The sequence below is a fragment of the Cololabis saira genome, chromosome 5 (assembly GCF_033807715.1).
Source record: "Cololabis saira isolate AMF1-May2022 chromosome 5, fColSai1.1, whole genome shotgun sequence".
NCBI lineage: Eukaryota > Metazoa > Chordata > Actinopteri > Beloniformes > Belonidae > Cololabis > Cololabis saira.
The window spans coordinates 21,203,590-21,228,908 of NC_084591.1; the positions used below are offsets into that span (position 1 = coordinate 21,203,590).

The 25,319-nt window shown below is 43.0% G+C and overlaps 1 protein-coding gene across 1 annotated transcript in view; it reads right to left on the reverse strand.

Annotated features, from left to right (window-relative positions):
* Positions 1–24,579, reverse strand: part of tead1a (TEA domain family member 1a) — a 50,016-nt gene extending 25,437 nt beyond the window's left edge. The window contains exons 1-2 of the mRNA XM_061721177.1: positions 24,445–24,579; positions 4,344–4,823 (exon numbers count right to left, since the gene is read on the reverse strand). Coding sequence (XP_061577161.1) covers positions 4,344–4,548 — 205 coding nt within the window. The 5' untranslated portion in view covers positions 4,549–4,823; positions 24,445–24,579. The remainder of the gene's footprint in view (positions 1–4,343; positions 4,824–24,444) is intronic.
* Between the last annotated feature and the right edge of the window lie 740 nt (positions 24,580–25,319).

The window sequence follows — 25,319 nt, forward strand, 5'->3', positions numbered from 1 at the left end:
CTGAAAGCTATACCCCGTCAGAACAGAACATTCCTTGTTTCTCCCTACACTTCCTCTATCCTCGCTAAGTCAGAATTACCTTGGTTGATCTGTAGGGATCCACACAACCACTTAGTGGAATGGCATTTTTGTATGGAGCTAGAACAGTCTCTTAATTCACAAATGCACAGGACAAGTTTAACAAATGCACAGACCGATTTGCAAATGCACAGAACAATTCACACGTGCGTAGGACAAGATATACAAATGTATTTTTGATGCACACACAAATATAACCTGATTTACAAACGTTTTTTTGTCTGTGAGCTGCGTTGGATTTGCGTGTGAATTGTTCTGTGCATTTGTGAAACGGTGTGTTCATTTACAAATCGGTCTGTGCATTTGTAAAACTTGTCCTGTGCATTTGTGAATTATGAGACTGTTCTAGCTCCATATTTTTGAAGCTTAAAGTAGCTGTTTGCCCTCTTGGCTAATGTGGAAGCCATTACACTGCAAACTTACATTCTGTTATAACTCAACACTACATCAAATCATGTGTTCTGGTCCTCAACAACAGTTTACATTAATTACTGTCAAAAGACGGTAAAGCCGTAGGATTGATTTAACTCTGAATTATTCCTTTAAAATAATGCAGACTCATTGGAACTAAACAGGAACCAACATGAGAGTAAACCGTTAGTTTTGTTTTGAACAGGTGAGGTCCAGGGCCCCGCCTAAGTGCATGTTGGCAGGTGACAGTGCTCGAGATCCATCCAACAACTGACTGTACCCGCTGATCCGCAGCCTTGAGCGTCATATTACCAGCTTCCCCCCTGATCAGAAGTTTTGTTGTGTTGTCTTAACCTTTTCTAGAATTTGAAGTTTGTGTTAAAATTGATCAACTTAACAAGACAAAAGAGCAGAAATGTCCTGACAAAACCTGCCCTTTTGATCAATAGTCCTTCACTGAGGGTGGCTGTGGCTCAGCGGGTGAGTGAGCATCCTTCAGTCAAAACATCACAGGTTTGATCATCAACTTAGGTAGATTATTATTTTATTATTATTATTATTTTTGTAAAATTACCATGGTGTAAAAACAACAACATCCTGAAAACATCCATCCTGATGGAGAGATGTGATACGACCTCTCAAGTATCACTTCACTAAATTTTTTTTAAATGGATCATAAGTGTGTTTTATATAAAATGTTGCTGAAAAGTACTTAAATCAAACCATATCTTTGCTTGTCCAGCCTTTGCTTCCTCCAATACCATTCTCCATATTTCATTTTTTGTTTGACATCTATTTTGAACATTCCCCCGATCCTCAAGAGGCAGAAAGAGTTCAATGCTGTTTTCACAGGAATCCAGTATTAGATGGATCTGTGAGGACAAAGCTTCTGGCCATCACACTGTACCTCTTCTGTAACTCTGCACAGATAATGGCACTATTATTCACCTGTTTGTAATCTCTCCCTTTAATCTCCCCATATTAACGCTGCACTTTTTCTAACATTTCCTTTCTATTTTATCAGTCGTCCTGGAGTCCATAGGGGTATTTTTAGCCCAACATGAGGCCTCGTTTTCTTTTTCTGCAGGACTATTTAGCTGACATCCATTCTGTATTAAAACACTCAAAGAAACCGTAAAAATATTGACGATGCAAGGGTTTGCTCTGAATCACAAAGAAATCGGTGAGGTTTTTAGCAACCTAAAGACTGTGGGCATACTAGAGGTTCAACAATTAGTCGACGTGGTAGAGAAAAATCGATAATAAAAATAGTCGCCAACAAATTTAATTGTCGACTGTTGTCAGCAAAAAAATTAACAGAGTGAGACATCTTCTTCCTTCTTATCTTTGCAGAGTTGCGTTTTTTTTGTTTGTTTTTTAACTTTATTTAAACAAATGACAAGTATACAGGAAACAAGAGAATGAAATATACAGATGAACACAACATTTATACAAACAGATAGCCAGGGGAGCTAATTAGACAAACATATGCGAAATATTACATGTAGAAATTGTTCTAAGGGCCTTTTTGTTATCAGAGTCTGTCATTGATTTAACATATAGTTCCACATCCTTAAGAAAGTGAACTGGCGGCTGATGTAACGCCACTGTGACTGGCAGTAAAGCTCATTAAAAGGTGTATTTCTGAATGGAGTGTCCTTCTTTCATGTCTTTAATTCATAATTAGGACATCATTTAAACAACTTTGTGCAAAATGTAAAAGCTGAGAGCTAAATAAGAATCATTTAATAATTATGAGATTGATAATCAATAGTCGACTAATCGTTTCAATAGTTGAATTTGTTGAATTTGAAGTAGTTGAATTTTCTGCAGCCCTAACTGTGTAAACATAGAAAAATGAAAAGTATATCAACAAGACCATGATTTTCTCAGAAACCCAACAAAAAGGCGTGCATGAATGGAAATATGAAACATCTGGGCGTCACGGGCCAAAAATACCAACTAGAAGCAGTTTTCTCTGTCTGCTCTATGCTCAAGGCTACGACTGAAGCCCACTTGGTCTCAAGGCTAAAATACAGCTCATCCCTTGTTGACGTTTTACACCTTTCCTGCTCTAGCTCTGAAAACAGACACCGTCTATCTCAATTAGGTCAACATGAGAAACATGTCAACAACCTGGACACGGGGTCAACAAGGTAAACACACGGTGCTGAACATGCCACCTGGGCAGAGAACAGGGGGGGTGATTGGCAAGTGCAAGTGATCAATGACACAAAGAAGCTTGAGCAGGAAATGCAAATCTGCATCTCAGGTCAGTTGCATTTATGTGAATAAAAACAGTCTAGTCTCTTTCAGTCAAACCTTCCCCATGGATTAAAACCTTTGAGCATCATTAAGAGCTCTGCTTTTGATAATCCAGCATATAACAATATGGTGGGTCATCTAATCCGTTACAATTATACATACCCAATCAAGTTGGCATTCCTGCATGAAATACATTTCAGTACGGCTCAATGGAAATACCCTGGCCTTCAGAGTGAGAATTTATAAGGTATTAACTCCATTTAAAGAGATCCATTGCATGTAGGCGCTGCAGGCCCCACAAGACACTGCTAATGCCCGAGCAACTTGACATAAGACGAGAAGAAAAGCAAAAGTGGAGGAAGAAAAGATACCTCTCATTGACTAAAATAAAACAAAAGACTTTTACCACTTTTTGGTTGCAGTCAGTTATTTACAAAAATGACCTTATTCCGTCTTTGCAAATGTAAAGGGAGTTTCTACGATGATGATGATGATGATGGTTTGAAGAGACTGGGATAGACTCAAAAATGGGCGTTAGACACTTCACGTGTGTGTTTCATCCAGGCGATGAAATCAGTAACAGAATGTTTCTTTTTTTTTAAATCCAATACATTTCTGTGAAACTGAGAATGATCGGTCACACTCGCCCTCCTGTCCTAATATTTACCTGCATAAACTCCAACTGGTGGGACTTTTAAAATAATTGAGTGTGCGTCGAATGTTGATGACGGAAGAAATTGTGGGATGGAATCATCTCTTCGTCTAAGAAGAAGAGTTTCCTTCACTGAAGGAGATTATAAAAGAAGCACTGAAGTTTTCATCCTCAGCATTTAGAGTTTAACCAGCTCTCTGGATCTTTCAATGACCACGTACTTTGCATGCAGGCAATGTGTTAGTTAAAGCCAAGACACTGACCCTTGCATGTGCAACTCTTGAAAAAAATGTGAAAGATTAGAAAGTAAATAACTTAAGTATGAAAGAAATCAGTAGACTGCACTCCACATGGAGGGATAAAGCAGAAAAAAAGAAAAGAAACAGTGAAAGAGAGTCAGTCGGGGACGCAGCTGGTGGCAGCCAGAGGACCATCTGTTCATCACTCTATTAGTTCACACACACACACACACACACACACACACACACACACACACACACACACACACACACACACTCACAGATATGCTCGCTCTCCTCTGTCACGCTCTCACACACGCGATAAACCTACATCATGCTTCCATTTCCTCTCTTTTACAACTCGTCTTTCCTCCGTGTGTCTCTGACACTTGATGCGTCGTGAGACGACCCCTCCATCTCCGTCTGTCATCCTTCTCCCCGTCTGACACCAGCGTATTGGCAGCTTGGCCAATCACCGAATGTGTTTATATCACCGGGATGGTGCGTTCCAGCCCAACACGCTGGGCGGCCGTTCAAAATGAGTTCACGCTAATCGCATAGGCCTCATCACATTCAATCTGCACCAACAAGTGACATTTGCGGGATAATAAAAGTATGTAAAATGCATGAAAGGGCACCGCCCGGAGAACTCAGCGACGACTAACTCCTTTTTCAACAGTAAAGCTGGAGTCACTCACCGTACATTTTTCCTTCGTCTGACAGTATAATCTTCCTCCTCCCGCAGGGCGGATAGATGGCCAGGGCCTCCTGGAAGCTCTGCTCGATGTCCGGGCTCCAGACCCCCTCGGGGTCCCCGTCCATGGTCTTGTCCCCCCCCGAATCGCTCAGTCGGTCCATGTCTTCCCCGGCACTCTCGCTGCCGCTCCAGCTACCACGCTCCATCCTGCCGCTAATGCTAACTGGCTTTGGACTATTCGGCGCCAACAAGGGCGGTGTAGTGAAACAAAACAAAAAAAGCTAGAAAGCCTGATGCTAAACTCAAGCTGAAATCGTTAAAAGTAATAAAAATAAGCGTAATAACTAACTTCCAGTAGGGGGAGCCAGCAGTGAAACACTATAAACTGATGCTAGTAATGGCCGCTCCGAAGGGCAACCGGCGGGAACGGCGAAGAAAGCCAGCAAGCAGGGGCAGAAGGCAGCGCCAGCCAACAGGAAGCCTGCAGACACAAATAAAATAAAATAAATTAAAAAGCAGATAAAGAGCTGTTAGTATGTTAGCCACCATTTATTAGCATGAAGGTCATTCAGCTTTTAAATTGCCGCAAACACAAAACTGTGCCATGTGTGAAGTGTCTTCTTTTGAGTGTTTTTGATGGATTTTATTCAACGTCTTTTTGTTTGTTACATTTTTTGACACCCCGGGGCCACCATACATGAATTAAATGTTTTAGTTGTCTCTTGTAAATAGTGTTTCTGTTAAAATTGCTTTATTTTTCTTCTCTACTGGGGTCTTGGAGAAGACTGACCACAACACTGATGCAAAAGAAAACAAAATTAAATGATTTATGAATAAACAGAAGTCAATACTATGTTGTATTGATGTTACTTTGCTTTTCAAATTTGTGGCTGATTATTATGGTGCCAGAGTTTTAAGAGTTTTGTTTATTTTCTCAGTATTCATTTCTTTTTGTGAAACAGGCGAGAGTCGATGTTGAGGTGATCACATCCTCAAATCCTATATAACTACTTGAACCCCGTCTGAAACATTCGCTCTTCACTTGCTCGTTCTTGTTCAGGAAACAGCTGGATTTCACTTTTGAGCTTTTGACTTTCAGTTTGCAGAGTTTACAGTTAGGGTTGGGGGGTTTTCAGCAGAGAAAAATGGGTCAAATTTAAGGAGAAGACGCCTCTGTTTTCTCTGCTGCCTATTCTGTGGTCCATGTTAATATTGGGTCTGCAATTTTAAGCTCTGACCAGCAAGTGTAAAGCCTGTATCCCATCTGCAAGAAGCAATTCATTTCTTCTTTTCATAAAGGAAATTGCCTATTTTGTTAAACTACTTTATCCCCCATCAAATCCACATGCACATAAGTGGATCAAGTGAATGAGGGACAGGAAAACAGTCTTGCTGCACACTGCTACAAGGAAATTTAGGAGGGAAACAAAAAAAAGAAAAAGAAAGTGAAGGGGCTTGCCAGCTGCCCACAGTTCTTCTAAGATCCCCCACGGTAAACAGCAGGGTTGGCGTAGTAACCACCGCGCTCACACACTAACATATGCACATGCTCCCGTGGAAACACACAAAATTACAGTGCCAGCCCCTTTGGGGGAACACATGTCATTTTGTCTGGTCTTCTACTGTTCACACTTCCCATGCGCCGTCCCCTACCGCCACCCCAACAAGCCCGCAGTGTGACCAGTGTGTGTGCGTCTCAGCCTGGCTAATTTTAACACAATTACACTTGACAGTGCCACACGCACGCCAGTGGAGCATGCAAAGCAGCAAGCAACATTTTGGACACATTCTGACCCCGTCTGCACACCAGAACTCTGCACAAGACTCCCCAACACCTGAGGGAAAACTCTGAGTCTACACAAAAACATCCGCTGGCTCGCACACACAGGCATGAGTCATGCCGGGGATCTGCTCCTTTCACAAGGGTTTGTCCCCTCCGTGCTTGTTCTATTCACCCTCATTTCCGTTTCCTCTCCAACTTCCCACCCTTGCCGCCTTCGGCGCGTCCCTCCTGAACCGCTTGCCTCGGAGGCTGCATGGCTGAGCAGCACAAGTATTTATTTGTTTCCCTTCAGAGTTTAGCTGGATGTGTAAAAGTTCAAATATTTTTTCTGCTAAAGTCAAGTATCTCTCTTCATGAAGGAGTAAACACACATCTCCAGTCCCTCCAATGACACAACCAACTCTTTAAAAGTGGTGAAACCCAAGTCCTTGCTAGCTCCTATACATTTCACAAAAATATACACAAAATATGCATCTTTCTTCAATTTATCCAAAGTGGGTTAAAAAGGTGAAAGATTAGCAGAACCACAACATCTTAATGTTTAAAGGCACACTAATGTATAAAAAGCAGACTTTTCCAGCTTATTCATTAGAGATCTAAAGACACTAATCATTACTGCGCTAATGGGGGGATTAAAAGACATCATTTACATCATTTTTTGCTTCCTTTTGGGTGGGATTGTCATTTCACTGCACAGTAATGTCATAGTGAACGAACCAAGTTGATACTTTCTGCCAGTAGACCTTTGAAACTGAGTCTGATTTGCAAGTTCAGATTTTAGTCACATGTGAAAATGCCCCAAAATAAAATGAAATGAAACTGGCTATGAATACAATCTTTTTTCTTGTTCTTTTTAAAGGTCTTCTGTGAAAAGGGACATATTGTGGATATTTCCCCCATCATGTTGTACTTGAGTGTATGAAGTGGCTTCCTGTTCAGGTTTGGCGGGAACTGTGACATCACAGACCCAGATGAGAGTAGCTGCACCCGTTGGATATGGCAGGACATTCCCATCTTTATATTTGGGCAGCTTTACATCATAATGTGGGATTTAATTTGGTCAATTGTTTTCCTAAGACCTTAGAAAATGATGTCAGCCCCCCCAAACTACACCACTCTCACTTTCATTCAGACATATTCAAATGTACTAGTGTCTCCTACTTTATTTAACACGAAGCAGTACAGACTTGTGTCTTTCCAGACTTTAGCTGCAGAGAAAAACCCTCCTCATTAAATTGGAGTTGCTAGATTACCTTGGAGGATATTTTTCAGTATTCTTATTATTTGAAGAAGCCGAATCTCATGTTGGATCCAGGGTGTTGGAATATGTGACTATATTTAAAGAGGCGCAGGACACTAAATGCTCAGGGGAATAATGGCCTCACAGTTATTTCATTAAGTTTCCAGAATAAAAACACTAGAGAGGATGTATTGTGTACTGTAACGTAGCAATTATACAAATAAATGACATTTTCTTGCAGTGAATAACAAAACGGAATAGACGTCCCCTGGAGATAGAAGATGAGCTCAGGACGAAATGTTTTAAAGACACCTCGACTTCCTCACTGAACGCAGGTCCCCTCAGAATAAAACCTTTAGCGATTTTAAACAATTCATCTTGACAGACAGACACAGTCCTCCCAAACTTTTATCAGATCAAATGCTTAACTCGTCCCATTAAAGTCAGGTCTAAAAGCAGTAAAACAAATGTTTGGTAAAAGCCAACTGCTGGTGGAATATCACAAAGAGCTCTAACAAGCTTCATCTGGGGGTTTTATCCCTCCTCAAACCCAATTTAAATTCATCAAAAGGCCCCATGCCGTCTGTAGAGTCGGCGAGCTGCTTCTTCCCTCCAAGACCTTGGCTGAGAAGTGAAGTTTGGCTAATGATAACAATAATCACTGCCAGCATAAAAGCATTTCTGCGTTCAGATCATCTTTTAAGGATTCCCTCATAAAAAGATGACACTCTCAAGTCAGTAGCTTTGACATATGAAGTTAAAAAAACACAGACTTTCTTCATCATCACAATATTTCTGCGTTTCACTATAGAGCCAGTCATCTAAAGGCCTAATGTTGGATTGATCACAATGGGCTTTACATTTGTTCGACAGACCCTTAAACGTCTAATAAAGAAAGTAATAACACAGTACGAGACTATTATGCGACATACGGCCGCTATGAAACTTCCAAACTGTTGAAGGTCGCAACAGTAAATATCCGTGCGTTTGTGCGTCACTATAAAGGAGAGGAAAGTTAAATCCTCCGTGTGACTGAAGAATGAAAAGTCTCTCATCTTCAGCATCAGAGCGAGACTTGACCCTGAGGTTTGATTACGATGTGCTGTTGCTGTGGTCGGTCAGGTCTAAGTTCACACAAGATTATGAACGCCAAAAATGTTTTCTTCACAAATACAGATCAAGTCTTATTCTGACACAGAACAAGACATCATTTTTGGATCCTCACCTTAACCCCACTGAGAATCTTTGGGATGTGATGGAGGGGATTTTTTTTAAATACAAAAAAAAAACAAGATAACTGCTTAACCTCTTTTTGCCCTGACTTTGATGCCAGGCTGTGAGGTGGGAAAAAAAACCGAACAAATCTGGGTTTTAAGCCACTAAACGCCCCACTGTTTCTCACACCAGGCTGCTAACTACATCTGAGCAGTGTAGTGGAGTTTTAGAGCTTTTTCAATTAGACGGCTGCCTGCTGCAGCCAGAAATGACTCTATAAAAGCAGTGAGAGTGAGTCAAAACAGTAAAGTTCTGGGCCAGACAGCTAAACAAGGAACTTGGACTTCCCGTAAAGCTCAGTGAAGCCGAGTGAAGCTGCAGAGTCAGGTAATAACTCTCTTTAGATCGGTCCCTGTAAGCGACAGCGTTCCCGACCCGCCTCCCTCCTCCAGGAACAGGGCTGGCAATGATGATGTGCATTACTTACAATGACCCAGCATTCATTGGGTTACACGCACCGGATCAGAAATGACACTCAATGCACTCAATCAAAACATAAAAAAACGGCATAAAAACGCAAAGATATTCAATATGTCAGCTGAAAGAAAGTGCATCCTGGTCTACAGTCTCAACGCACTCTTATGCAAGAATGTTGCCATCACAGATGTATAAATAATCGTTACTGAGAGTGCTGCTGCAACTCCGTCACAGAGCCTTGTCTGGGACAAACGATGTCCCAAAGTAATCCTTTGATGAATGAATTATTGCTGCTGCTGCAATCTGTCTGAGGTATCAGAGTCCCCCTGTGTTCGGGGAAGGCCTGCACATCCCTGCCTTTGACGCCTGGAAATTCCTCCAGATTGGATTAAACAGAGGAGAGAGACATGCAGATCTTTCTCTGAGGATATATCGACAATACTCTCACACTTAAAAAGATCCCCGACTCTCTTCTGGTTTCCTCTGCTGTATTTGTACCCAATCATGATTACCATCACCTGTTGACATGGGTTGTTTAAAGGGGACCTATTATGGCATCTAATACCTATTTTAAACAGGCCTTGAATGTCTTAAAAACAAGCTTTTGATTGTTTTTGCTAAATAAATTAGAAATTCAGCCTCTGAGCCATGTCTTTATCTTCCCATTCTCTAACCCCATTATCTATGCAGGATGAGGAACGGCTGATCCAGTTAGTTGAAATGAGAAGTTATCTCTATGATACCTCCTCATTTCACTACAAAAACCTCAATAAAGTGGCAGCTGCTGGAGGGAGATGGACAGAGAGCGTCCGATGTCACGGAGTGAGACACGATAGTCGGACGCTCGCATGCAGTTACACGGTTTTATAGTTGTGGGCGTGGTTTGCATTTTCGTTACGTAACACAAATGAGCAGAATCTGAACGGCTCGTAGAAGTCACATCACACTGGATGGCTCATCCAGGCGGCTGTACAGACACTGCAGAATTTGGTTGCTTTCCTCTTTCTCTGAGTTGGCAGGCTGAGGGGAGACCACTTTATATATGTTAAAGCAAGAGAAAACGTGTTTTTCATAATAGGTCCCCTTTAAATTTAAATCACTTTTTTCTTTTTGCTTGCTTGCTTGATATCTGAAATACAGAAATGGATGTATTTTATCAAATAAAATAAAGTTGATGAAACAAAAAAAACTGTTTTCCGAACCAACGTTTTTCTGCTGTACGAGCAGTGGGACCCGAGTTAAAGCCACTTAGAAATGTAAGACTGTAACTACTGCTTATTGCCCGCAGCGAACACCCGCATTTAAATACTTGTATCAGTATAATATGCTGGCAGAGAGGAGGTTAAGAGGACTACAAAGGGCCAAGCGAGTGTCGGAGGGGCCCAGGAGCAGATGGAAGTTGGAGAAAGACATTAGTCACACAACAAGCAACGGACTGCTGGGCGACTCCTCTGTCCCCCGGGCGTCCCTCCTGTCCGTCAGCAGACAGGCCCGGGCCGCTCCAGCAGGACAGCCGGCTTCACGGTGTCGCTGCCAGCCCTCAGGAGAACACACAGCCACGGTCCTGCAGCTGCCCCGGACGCCGGCTCCTCCCTGCGGGTCACATTTCTCCCTCTTTTCACATCTTTCCAACAGAACTTCCTGGCTTCCTGCTGGGAGCGGCCACATGCACGGGTTTCCAAACGCCCCAAAAGCCCCCCAGATAAGCCCAAAGTCACTAAATGCTGCTTTATTACAAGTTAACAGTTGTTGTTTCTTTCCTTTTTACAAGTTGTGTTGGTGCAGTGAGTCCTTTCACGTATAATTTAACAACATCTGAGTGTGTTGGCTGTTTTTATGATTTATTTACACGTTTTCTGTGCAAGAGGACATCTGGGCAAACATTTTAATGCCGTGGTTCTTGCAAGTTAATTATTGTTTTCCTGCCTTCTTAAAATATTTTTATTTTCAATCAATCATCATATTTCACCGCACTCTCTTTTTTTTTGAGTGTGCAAATATGACTAGAGCATTCAATATCTGGACGGGGTGAGGGATGCTGCATTTATCTTGCTATGTCAACAACCTCCAGAGCAGACATTCACAAGGTAAGACCATTCAAGTACAACTCATGTTATTCAAGCAGTCAGAATGTATTTAAGTTTATGATTTCAGCTGATGTACGACTTGTCCTTGAATGCCACGCCGGGCTCTATAAGGAACAAAAGTGACAAAAAAACAACTTTTTAAGTCTCCTTTAAAACACATTTTCATAGATCTGCGGAGAGTGAAACTTTAACAGGAGCGGACAAAGCAATACTAAATAAGACGCTGAGAAAGAAGGATTCAAATACATCCTTCAGCAACACTCACTGAGCAGATTTTTAGCTTTTTATTTGCAAATTAAAGTTTTCAATGAAGTTTGGATGAATAGTGATGTTAACGCATCGTATTCATAACAACAAACGAAAGTTAATAAAAACGACCTTTAAGAATTAAAACTTAACTGTACTGGGGCTCATAGTTTTGGTGTACGGTTACTACTAATTCTTCATGTAATTTTTACCAGTACGCAAGTGAGCTACAGCCAGCCCTCAGAGTTGCAGTTTCAATAATATACACGAAAAAACGTCCGCAGGAAATAAGGCTAGTTTGAGTGCCAACAGATTTAAATGAAATTCTGAACAGTGAAAACATTTAAAGGAGCATGAGGCAGGATGGAGGCAGGATTTATGAAAAGAATTCGTATACGTTTTAAGTTTTCTAGTAATAATGTCAGATGAAGCGTTCCAAACCAAAAAGAATGAGCCCTCTAGTGTATCTCTCCGTTGCCTTGAACAGGCTGTGTGCTGCAAAATGTGCTGCAATTCCGGGCCGGAATTTCCTGCGCTGTCCTGCGGATGTGACGTCACATGACGCTGCATGCACGTTCTCCCCGTTCTCCCGTGCCGGCTTCACTGTTGGCTGCAGTACCCCCAACGGCCGTCGTGGCGAAGGGTGGCGCTAGAGAGTCTCATTTCTTAAAAGGAGCCTCATGCTCCTTTAACAACCACTTTATTTCAAAAGATCTGCACCTTCACAGAGGACTAGGCCCTGAAGGCTTTAACAGGACATATGATAAAAACACAGCTTTTCTATGATCAAGCTAATTTATTTGAAATGACCACCAACTGACAACTGTAATATATAGCACAACCTGTCCCTTTTTGGGGGCACAGCCTGGATCTGGACGCTCTCTTTGAGTGAGCAGTTCAGATCTACACCCACATCCCATAATTACCCCCCCATCTTCATCTCCACCAAACACATTATGCTGTTTAACAAAGCTGTAGCACAGATTTCCAAAGAGGCACAGCCTGCGTAACAGGAGGCTGGTCAAGAGGCGGTCAAGTTCGACTCCACCACCTGAAACCGGTTTAAACCAGTACTCTTCTGTACCTACACTTTTGAAGAATCAACTTTGAGTTAAACTGACCCCAAAATCCGAATCAAATCAAATTGTCATACAGTGTGTATAAAATTATCAAAGTGTGTGCTTCAGTATTATCAGCTTGTCCATGATTAAAGGAGCTTGAGGCCGGATTGTGGCAAGATTTATGAAAAAAATCCGTATACATTTTAAGTTTTCTTGTAATAATGTCAGATGAAGCGTTCCAAACCCAAAAGAATGAGCCCTCTAGTGTATCTTTCCTTTGCCTTGAACAGGCTGTGTGCTGCAAAATGTGCTGCAATTCGGTCCCGATTTTCCCGCGCTGGGCTGCGGATGTGACGTCACATGACGCTGCATGTGCGTAGAGAGTCTCATTTCTTAAAAGGAGCCTCAAGCTCCTTTAACGGAGCGTTTATACAGGTTAAAATTAATTATTATTAAATCAAGGTGAATGATTCCACTTGAATTACGACAAACAGCTTGATGGCTCCTGCGACAACACGGCGGCAGCAAGGAGGTTCCCGGTTTTAACTCCCTGGCCCGGTGGGAGTCTTTCTGTGTGGAGTTTGCATGTTCTCCCTGTGCTTGCATGGGTTCCCTCCGGTTACTCCGGTTACTCCGGCTTCCTCCCACAGTCCAAAAACATGCGTAGTAGTTTAATTGATTATTCTAAATTGCCTGTAGGTGTGAGTATATGCGTGGTTGTCTGTCTGTATATGTGGCCCTGCGATAGACTGTGACCTGTCCAGGGTGGACCCCTGCCTTTCGCCTGTAAGGAGCTGGGATAGACTCCAGCAGAACCCCGTGACCCTATACAGGATAGAAAATGGATGGGCTCATGGGGTCCAATTGGTACATTGTTACAGCAGAAGAGGTGGCAAAGGGCTGTCCTGATTTTTGACTGGACCTCACAAGTCCATTTGGATTACTGAAACTTCCTAAAAGGGACCTAGTTTTACAATGGCCTTTTCAATATTTTCTTTTAACAAATGAAAAGTGTTAGCCTCCCCACACCACTCTCGTAAAGAGCAGTCTCAGTCCTGTAGGTGGGGGGCTCTCAGAGGCTTGAATTAAGCCCACTGAACTTCCTTTTCTTGGTAGTTTCTTGCCAGAAGGTTTTGTCACTGCACGCTGATCACTTTGGGAGTTTCAGGGTTATAAACTGTGAGTCATGGAAATCACTGACCCTGGGTCACAGTTGTGGGGTGTTAGTGTTTAGTCCACTGAAAATATCTCCAAGAACCAAGAAAAGAACTTCCAGTTAACTTGATTCAAGATCAAGCCTGAAATGAGTCACTTACAATCACTTCCGAAGTAATCTTGACTTTTTTATATATGATGACCACAACACTCAACAAATAAAATCAGCAAAAGCCAGCATTACCACACAAACCGTGTAACTTGACTGGCTGACCTTCACACACATCAGAGTCAATGCATTCCTGCTGAGGAGTCAGGAAGCACCGAACGCACACGGGCTCCGATGAGGGCGCGCGTCCTTGACCGTGTCTGAATGTGGTTTGAGTGGCACATCTGCGGTGCATTCATTCACACCTCCATCTGCTGGCATCTACTGCTGACCCTCTCACAGATGACAGCACTTTGGATGAAGTGTGAGGAGAGCGCGGTTGTAAGCAGAGGTCAACAAGCAAGAAAAAAAAACACAAACACCTTCTCAGAGAGCTACAGAATCAGCATCAGCTTGACGGTCTCCATCAGAAAAGCTCTCATCTCCGTCCACCGAGCACAAAGTGGGGTTACAGAAACGTTTCAGTTTGCGGCTACCTCAAAAATATGGAAAAACAATCAACTAGAAGCTGTTCCCCTTCACGCCCCTCAACCTCTTTCAGAACAGGGATGCCTCTTTTGAAATTGATGTTACAGGTTTGCCCCACCCCTCTTTGAGGTACAGTAAACGCAGTTCATAGGTGGAGAGGGAGACGGGATAACCGGAGCAATCTACTCTGGTCTGGGTCTGTGATGTCACAGCCTCCCACCAATCTGAGCAGCGCCCTGATCTCATAAAGTAAGAGGGTTGTTTCAGGCTGGACCTGGTTTTCACTTCTGATATTTAAATAAATATCTAACAAACTATTTTTTGTTAGTGTTAACAGTGTTTCTTATGGTGTCTGAAGTAAGAAAAGTGTTTTGTTTCATTGCTTTTATGGATCCACCTGAACGCAGAACAGAGTGACTTTTATCTCCCTCCCTTTCAAATGTAGATGTAAATCTGTGATGTTTGTCTCGCTGCTCGTGCACGTCTCTTTGTGCACGGTTCAGGTGGTCGCCATTTCAATGATCTATGATCACTGATCAACCGATCCTGAACAGTGCAGGGAGAAGAGAAAAGCACCGCCCGTCTTCAATAACTTAGTTCCGACCTGCTTTCATTTTTAAATACATAAAGAAAGATATTCAATGGGTCAAATAAAATAAAAAATGTAAAAAAAAACAATCACAAGAACAAAAAAACAAAGCTTTCGTTTTTTTTCTCTACTAATACGCACTTGTACAGGATGGAGAATGATTTTCTTTACGAGTGGCCAGTAGCTGTGATTCTCAGCATGTGTGCACGTCATTACTACACCATTTTTTCCCTCGCAGGCCTTGTCATTTATGCACACGCGCTGTAATTGGTCACAGATTGTGCGCTGATACAGTGAGGCGCTCATTTCCTCCTGGAAATGTGACAGTAAAAGGTTTAGGCAGCGCCTCTTCCCTCTGTTTCCCATCACGCTCAGTTTTCGCTGAGTCAGACCCAGCCATTGTCCAATCTTCTTTTTCAGGATTTTTTTTTTTGGGGTGGGCAGCACATGTACATGCACAATGTCACACACACAGATACAGGCACGCACACTCACACACGGCAGACGATATATCTTCCACCAGTGGAAAGTGCGGCCTGGGGAGGTTACAGCAATACCAACACCATTTAATAAGTGTGAGGACGGGAGCGTTGTGCTGAGGCGGGAACCACACACCCCGCGAGCGTTTGTGTGCACAAGTCTAATCCAACACCCGGTGTACGGCTGCACGGATGTGAAAAGAGTAGAGTGACCTCCATCTCCCTGTCTCTCCACCACCATTACATCGTCCAGAGCTAAAAAGGCTCCACTCTGCTCTCCATCCTGCACACACACACACACACACACACACACACACACACACACACACACCCACACACACACACACACACACACACACACACACACACACACACACGGTAAATGAATTACCCCCTTGAACTGTATTTTCCATTTGTGGTCCATTAAAACTTATTTAGTGTTTCCCTCTGCACACAGATGCAGGTTAGGAGGCAGGGGGCGCGGCGCGGTGTCCTGTGGACAAGCTGGTGGCGGATTGTCCAAGGATGCAACTGGCTTCATCTGTTGCTGCCTGATTATTCCAGCTTTCTCTATAACGCAGCGTTAGGCTTCATCACAGAGCGAGTGGAACGGATCACGACTGCAGCGGTGCCCGAGGTGTTTGAGATGCGTGTCTATCGAACTAACAAGTTACACAGACGTCATGGGGTCAATCTTTCGTATCCTCTCAGCAGGCAGGTTCCTTGTGACCACTTTTAAGATATTGGGTTATTTGTTGCTAAAAAGCTAACGAAGCATTTTATAAAAGTAGATGTAGATGTAAATATTTCTCCAAATGGCATTGGAAGCAAGTTCTGCAACAAGAAATTGGACATTTTTCTTGGCAATGACCACGGTGACATTCCCTGGTAATGATTGGACCTTGAGACGCCACTTCTGTCCTTTTCAAAAATATCTGCACACGTGTGGCTGTGTCACTTTCTGACACCGCTTCAGATAACACCTGAGCTTTTCTGCCACGTTACATCATTATAGTCAACATTTGAAGTGGATCAAAAACACACCTGTTATACCACAGGGGTGTGAGAAAATATTGATACACTAAAATGTTGCGTCACGATACCGTATCCATATTTAATGTATATATAGATGTTTTAAATTAATGTTTCCTATGAAAACTTTAATGAGGGTTCATTTATGTGTTGCATTAAACCTCCGACCACTAGTTGGCAGCAGTTATTACCTCGTCACCTCCAAGAGGACAATGAGACATTGTGATAGCTCCGGTCTGATAATCATGCTAACTTTACAGTTAAAGTTTGCTGAAGGCTGAAAAAGATAGGAGTCAACTTGGTAGCTTTCATAGCTGGAGTCACTTTGGATTAATTACGAAGGAAGGCAGTAAAGACTGTGATAAGAGCTGTGCAGTCTGTAAAATATGCAGCGAAAATAGTCTGGGAACACGATAAATTAAATTTTTTAAGTGTTTACTGAGGGATTTTTATTATGGCAGATGTTAATTTCTTTATTCGTGCCGCACATTAACAGCAGGTGTTTTTATTTCTCCTGTAGTGAAACGTAGATCCCTGATCTGATTCAGTATGTTGATGTCAATCATGTAACAGCTTTGAGTTTCTTCCTTCAGTTCTTTCAAATAAAATCAAAACATATTGTCTTGTTTATATAACAAAACATATCGCAATGTATCGTATCATTGCCGCTGTATCGTGATACATATCGTATCGCCATATTCTTGCCACTACACATGCCTCTTGTGCCAGAATGCTGAACAACATCCGTTCTGGTCGTAGGACGACTCTGGTGAAATGTTTTGATCCATTTAAAATGTTGACTATTAGTTTTCCTCCCTTTAAAAGCAATATTTAACGCTACATCATATCATAATTTTAAAGAATTTGTGACGCCATCATCATGCTTGAGGGCCCAAGGCCACATTGACACTGCAGGGTTCAAGTGTCACAATTCCATTTTTCTTCCTCCTGTGTAGTGTGGCACCAATCAGATACAACCAGCGGACATGTACAAAGTGAAAAATCACATAGGTTTGGATGGGTTTTTTTAATCAATATCAGGCCTCGTTCATATATGGATATAAATCAGATATGTTGCATCGGCCATCTAAGCGGACAAATCAGATTTTTTACATTAGTTGAATTGTGCTATACAAATAAACTTGCCTTGCCTAGTCCAAGTCAGATGTCCTCTAAAATGCGATGGTGTTGACGTAAACACAGGTGGATACTCTCGTCTTTCTTTTCTGCTTTAAAACATATCTAGTCCTGATGCCGACTACCTGTCTTAAACCAACTTCAGGAATAACAGACGGACTCCAGGCTTTCGCTGTAGCAATTGACTTCTGCTGAACAAGCTGACAACGCAGCAGCACCGCATCCGCACATACTCTGGAGCTTTGAGGAGGCATGTCAATGCACTGATGGAAACGAGTCCATGTGCTAAATCATCTACTTCATCTGCGTTCATTGGAAAGTTTTTTTCTTTTCTTGATCGCTAACTTTGTCCAGATCAGTAGCCCAACTCATCTAGCAAGGATGTTTCCCGAGCAGTTAACCCTCACAATGGTGACATCAGATATGGTTTGCTTTTAAAAGGTGATGTAAGCAACTCAAACAAAGAAAGGATAAATAAATGTATATAGACAATAAATCAGGCCTGCAGTGTAAAATGCAGCCCCGATCACCTTTGACCTCTTGAGAAATGGGATTACTTCAGGTGGTAGCATCCATGCCATCTATTTCTGTCTAGGGTCGCAAGTGTGAGTCTTAAGTGGAGAAAGTTGAGCAAACTGGGAGTAATTGTAACCAACGTGTGAATGTTGGTCAAATGGGAACGCTCTCCAAACTCCCAAACCATCTGGCAGCCTGGCATGCAATGCCGTTTTCCCTCACTTGCCCTCATGGCTCATCATTTAGTCTGGCAACTTGAAATGCAGGGCCAAAAAGAAAAGTGAAGACTGTAATGATATGGATAAGGAGGTTTTGATAAAGTGGACATTTTCGTTATTACCAAAATGATTTTGTAGATTCTTGGACTTCAGCAAAGTTCTCTGACAGACTACAGTGGGTAAAATGACTTATTTAAAGTGTCTGAAGTGTGAAAACACACTATGTTGTTCAGATTTTCAGGGTTCTGTTACATAACAGATGAAGATCAAAGTACATTTATCTCCCCTCGCCAGCTTCATCAGCACCCATGAGAGAGAAATGAGTTAATTGCGCCATATTTGTACTTCATCCTATTACTGAACAGACGGCGTGATGAGATTCTATCTAAAAGAGCGATCAGCATCAACTGTGCATAACCAAACTGCACACAAGTCAAATATATTATTTTGAAATTGCCGGACCAGTATTCTAATCTGGGCTGTGCTTGTGTGAGCGCTCAGACTGGGTGCTGAATGTTTTCTCGTACGGTACCAACATGCTTCAAGAACTCATTTGTGTTCAGGTGGGGGGGTGTCGTCGGGGGGCTGCCTCCACCCCTAGAAGTGGCTGCTATAGAAACAGGTGGTTGAAAAGGAATTAGTCTCTCTTGGGTATTTTACACAGAGATTCTGTCACGAGAAATGTCCAACATCAATAATGACGACTGTGAAGCAGAATATATGCCTAAATACACAACATATAAGAAAGGTGAGTTACAGTACATAGTTCAAGTTTGGGAACAATTGCTAATAAGTTAATTGCATGAATGCTTCACGTTCATCCAGGCTGTAAAAGTGCATTTACTGATAAAAGGTCCATTTTATTCATCACGAATGATTTAAATGTCAACATGCAAGCACTGAAAATGTAACTTCATTTTTAAAAGTTAAACAATCAAATATTCAGATGGGATATTGGGTTTCTTTTCTCCATTCCCTGCAGCTAAGAGCATCTACGCAACACAAGCACAAGCCAATGTCAGCTGAGGTGCGAGGAAACTCTAAAGGAGAAATTGTGAAATATTCCTGTCAGATAAAGATTTTCCTGATTTTGATGAAGATGATGTTGATGATGATGATGATGATGATGATGATGATGATGATGATGATGATGATGATGATGATATTTGTATGTTTTTCTTCAACGTTGATCAACACAAAGTGAAGATATTCACCTGGACCATCAACGGGGAGTAATCGCTGCCTGTTTGCACCACGACTGAGGTTGTGAGTGCAGCAACAGGGGAATCTTTTCTTATCTATATTGAGAGGGGAGCGAGCTGGTGTCTTGCTCTGTAGCACGACTGTCATGAAACGTCTCCTAACCCGGGACAGGACACAAGAAGAAGAAGCAGTCGAGATCTGGACTACTCCCTGCTTTCCACCTGGTTGGTTTCATCCATCTACCTGACTGATTCTGCTGAGGCTAATGCAGAATCCGATGACAGCATCTTTGGTGCACCGCAGGAGTTCGTAGAAACGGTTTTGTGAGGAACTGCTTCAACAGTTTGAGTAAAAAAAAAGAAAAACTAGCTGATTACTGTGATGTGACGCAGGGAACAGGCGAGCTTAGCGCATGACCCCTCACCCCTCACACACTTCGCTTTTTATCAACTCCATCTGGTAGCAAAATCCCAAATTGAAGTTACTCTTGTTTAAGTCTTTTATGGAATTTACTTTCATTATTTGAAGAAAAGGGTAAAACATAGAGTTTGAACATTGAAGGAAAATAAGTCATTTACGACTTCATTGCATATTTTTATCGATTTTATTTCCTGCTCTCACATTAGGACTTTGTACTCTGCAGCATCACATCGCAAAATCAGAGTAGAAACTGATGTGTTCCCCTAAAACATTCGATGAGAGGGATTATGCAAAGCGAAGATATTAAACAAAAGTCTAAATATATACATGCATGATACATCTGCATGTATGAGGCTAAAGATCCAGATGCAGCAGTGAGCCTTCCTGCTGGTCGCTGATCCGGGGACGTGAGGCCAGCAGCAACAGACGCGTGTTTGCTATAGTAAAATATATATTTAGAACAATACGAGGAGGTTTTGTTGACACTGTTGTGAAGCAGGTGTTTGTCAGTCACATTTACAACCGGTGTGTTTTTTTCAACCCTTCCCCTGTTCTGCCTCCTCCATTATTCTCATTGTTCAGTTATCTCGACGTGCTTCACCACGTCTTTGTTGTCATTTTGAAGCAGATCATAATCCAGAGAAGATCAGTGGGGATAGTTTGTAACAGCTGTTATTGTTTACCCAGCACAGCGGCGGCACCGCTTTTGTTCGAAATACTTTCAACACCGTAGTAAAGTTCTCATAACAGCCGAGCAGACGGGGAGGTGGAGACAAACTATGACAACCGCCCGATCAGTTTCCATTCTTAAGGCAACTAAACATCCAGCATGAGTGTATTTACGCAGACCTGGATTCACTTTTACTCCCTTAAAATCAGCATCAGCACCGGCATCACATCCCAGGTCACCTCATGTACATTTTTTTTCCTAGACTCATTACTCCGGCACTTTAGAACCAACTTGTAAATTTTTTCCTTTAATATTATTTGCTCTTTTGTATTGCACCAATCACCACAACAAATTCCTTGTGTGTGTTAAACTACTTGGCAATAAACTTCTTTCTGATTCTGATTCTGATCTTTGCCCTTCCGTCTCCTTCGGGCCTGAGTTGACGCCTTGTCCACTGCGGACCTGGATTCGCTGTAACCTTTTTTCAATACTTTATAGTGAATCTATTTACACGTTTTCACATCTCGTCATCCTTCAAAGGATCTACCAAATCTGAATCTCAGTAATGTGAAGTATGAGCAGATATTCTCAGTGTCGCCTGATTCAGAGTAGATGTGGGGGTGGAGGGTGGCGGCGGAGGTGGGGGGTGAAAGACAAGACGCTGAGGGGAGAGACGGGGAGTCCAGGCAGACAGACAAGTCAGCACAGGATCTACCGGCCTCCTGCAGCCAGAAACCAGCAACACCCCCAATCCCCCCCACACTGGAGGTTGCCTATTGTTCCCCCTATGCTCTAAACAAAGCCCCCCCTCACCCTCCCTTTCTCTACCTACCCTCTTTGTGTGTGTGTGTGTGTGTGTGTGTGTGACCCCCCCCCAACACACACACACACTCAGCATTGTTGCTTTAATAAACCGGCTCCCCTCCCTAAATTTCATTACACATGAGCTGTGACTCCCACCCCACACCCCCGTTTTACAGTTTTTAACCCCCCTGACCAATTCTGTCCTCGTGCAACCTGCTGCATGATACTTTAAAAAAAAAGAAAGAAAAAGGAAAACAGGACTGGAAAAACACTGTAAGATGTAAAAGTGGCATTTTAAAAAGATCTGTGTCAGTAAAATAGAGCAGAGGCCCGGTGGACGGCCAGGATTTACTCCGTCACCTGTTGATTCAGCCGAGAGCTACAAGCACCGTCTGCAGCCCCTCAGCAGATTCGACTCAAAGCAACGACAACAACAACCAAATCTCATTTGAATCCGAGCAGACAAAGCGGAGCGTGCCGCAAGATTTCATTTCATGTCGGGAAGATTTTCTCCGCTAATCCCAATCTCCTGGAAATCTGTGTGCCGGATTTTGTCTTCCTGCCCAGAAAATGAGGCGACAGATGAAATGACAAGGAGGATGGCTGCTCCACCATATTGCAACAGCATTGGTGACGCGAGTGAACACACACACACACGCACACACACGCGCAAGCACATACACAGCGGTTGTGACTAAAGCACACAGAGGCCATATGGTGCGTCCTCATCCACCAACGCCTGTTGCTGCTGCAACAATAGGCCTGCCAGGCCTGGACAGAGAGAGGCAAATACACGTACACAAATGTGTACATACTCACATAAACACACACACACACACTAACCAATTGGTCGTTAGTCAGTCAGGCTGTGTTGCTTAGACCCAGAACAAACGCCTGGATTTGCATTTTGCACCTCCTTTAGTCTTCCTCTTTCTCCCTCTCTCTCCCCGACACACACACACACACACACACACACACACACACACACACACACACACACACACACACACACACACACTTCTCTACAGGTGCACGGAGCACTCAAAACAGATGTCAACGGACTGGAGAGGGAGAGGCGTGGGGCAGAGTGGGGGAGAGTGGAGGCTGTTTGCCCACAGTGAATGACTAAGCCGTGTACCCTTGCAGGCCAGGACATGGCAAAGACAATGAAGCACGCACACACACACACACACACACACACACACACACACACACACACACACACACACACACACACACACACACACACACACACACACACACACACACACACACACACACTTTGTTCATTATACTTTCAGGAGAGCCTGAATTTTAGTTTTTGGCCACTTTAAAGATGAGCAACACTTCCGTGACGCGTTTTAACGGCGATTAAACCTGTTTTAATGCAGCTGCAGTGAGAAGCATCACTCTGACTTATTTATAAATATTTAACACTCACACCTGCTGCCGAGATTTGGACCGAAACCCACTTAACACACGCCAACCCTTGAGTGGAGGTGGAGCAGAAGCGTCTAGTTTTTGTTTTGTTTTCAACAAAGTGCACAATCACTCTCCTTTCAGACTGTTGTGTAAGTGTGGCAGAGCTTATCTAAATAATTTGGTTTCAGCTACTTACAGTTATCACACTTTAATAACTTTGGGATCCTGCATGAGCTAAATAAGATGCTGGGATTAATGTGGACATACTTCACTGATCTTTAAACCTCTTTTTTGGGGGGAAATAGTCTTCTAGATTTGATAAACAAAAGAAAGAGAAAGAGAAATTAGTAGCTCGCCCCAAGAAACCTGCTGTAATTATCTGAGTGGGCAAACATCCGCTCACTAAAAACAAAAAAAACAAAAAACCTCAATCTATCCACAAATGACAATCTCATTTAGGCCCACAAACCTCATCAAAAAGAGTCCACTGCCATTATTCTCTAAATTATAATCCTTTTATCCAACATACCTCCCAACATCTGACAAACGGATTACTGTTACAGAAGAAACGCATCGACTGCGTTTCATCCTGCAGGCTGTAATTTTCTCCAATAATTACATTGTGGTTTGGCCTGCGTTGCCACAGATCTCGAGCCGTAAAGGACAAGAGCAGTCCTTTAATCAATATTTAAAAGGAAGTACAAAACACACAAGTATCGGCTCAAATGGTGGTGTTGAGAGCTGGTAACAGATGAGCGGGTTTGAAACACTGAGGGCTCTTGGAGGGGTCTCCACCAGCTCCACAGCAGAGGTATAAATCACTGTGGGGATTCATTTACACCATAATAACTAATATCCACAGATTTCCCCTCGAAAGGAATACATGACAATAAAGATAAGTGATTGAGTGAGCAGAGTAACTGTAATTAAGATGATAAACATAGGTTTTATTCCCTAAACGTTAGTCATAAAGATGGATAGAGGGAGTAAAAACAGCCTGCCCCTGAAACATATGATGTCCTCCGTGCAGTGGGGTAAACACGGGCTTGTTATCAGCCTCTGGCCTGCTTCCCTGACTGGGGCCTGCCTGTGGAGGAGGAAAAAAAAAGAAAAAAAAGAGAAAACCCCGCCGATGCAACAAGTCCCCCATTCACTCCCAGCTTTGTTAAGCTGCTGCCGGCGCCGCGCAGCCCGGGCTGCCGTGCGCTCGGCCCGGCCGGCACGCCGGTCCCCGCTCCAGACCCGGGCAGGAGCACACCCCACGGCTCTTCTGTGATATAACACGAGAGGAACAAGTCGTTTGGCTGATTGGTGTCGACGGAGAGGGAAAGAAACTGGAGTGAAAACGACATCCCCGGCTGCGAGGCTCCGCTCCGCGCAGCTCCGCGCAACACCGGCCGGCTGCTTGGACTTGTTCAAACACCGGATTCTGGGGTCGATTCCGCTCGCAATGTTGCCACAATTTGTTTAATTTCAGCTTTAATGATCACTTCGGGGGTTTTTAGAAACACTGTGAAAGCGTCCGGGTGGATTTTGAAGCCTAAATTATGGTTCTGCGTTAAATCGACGCAGAGCCTGGTGCGCGTCGCTGCGTAACCGTACGCAGTAGGCTCTGCGTCGGTGTAACGCGGAACCATAAATCAGCCTTCAGACGCGCAGGCAGGAGGAAGGAGGGAGGGATGGGGGGGGGGACTCCTCCTCGGGAACTTACCTCGATTGAACGCCTCTTTAATGCTTAATTTCCCACGCTTTTCCCCGGGATCGGAGTCCCCGCGGCACCGGGAAGCCCCTTCTCCAACTCCGGAGTGTTCCTCTCGGGTTTCAGCCGCGGTGACGGAGCGGTCGGTGCGCGCGGTGTGCGTAAAACGCGCAGCGTGTCTCTCCAAGGATGCGAAATATGCGCGGAATGGGAGCAGGAATGAAATGCACGCAGTGGACTGAGTTGAACGGGGCGGGGTGAGAGAGGGAAGGACTGGCGTCACCCTGGATGAAAACGGAGCGAGTGAGCGATGGGAGGATGGGTGGAGGAAAAAAAAGGAAAGGAAAGAGAGGAGAAGGAAGGCGAGTAGGGGGAAGGGACCGGACTGTAAAGGCTGCGTTCAACAACAAAAGAAAAAGAGTGGGGCGACCAAAACTCTGTTCAGGGGAGGAGGAGGAGGAGGAGGAGGGTCGAGATAAAACACGGGCTGTTGTTCTTGGTTGACAACAAAATCAGATAAGCTCAAACGAAAAAAGCAAAACACTTCTTGACAGCTGCTCTTTACGAGGTAATTCGGAAACTTTTAGGGATATTCGACACATTAAAGAAACCAAATCCACCCTATTTAAGAGTAGTGCAAATAAAAGTTTTGACTTGCATATAGAAGCAGACTTTTCACATAATAAAGCACATCATATTGTACTGAATTAAACATTAAAGGTATATAAGTTATAAAATATTGCTACATTCAGTCCGCTCAGGAGTTTCACTGTTGCATATTATGTATATATATATATATATATATATATATATATATATATGTATATATATATATATATATATATATATATATATATATATATATATATATATATATATATATATAT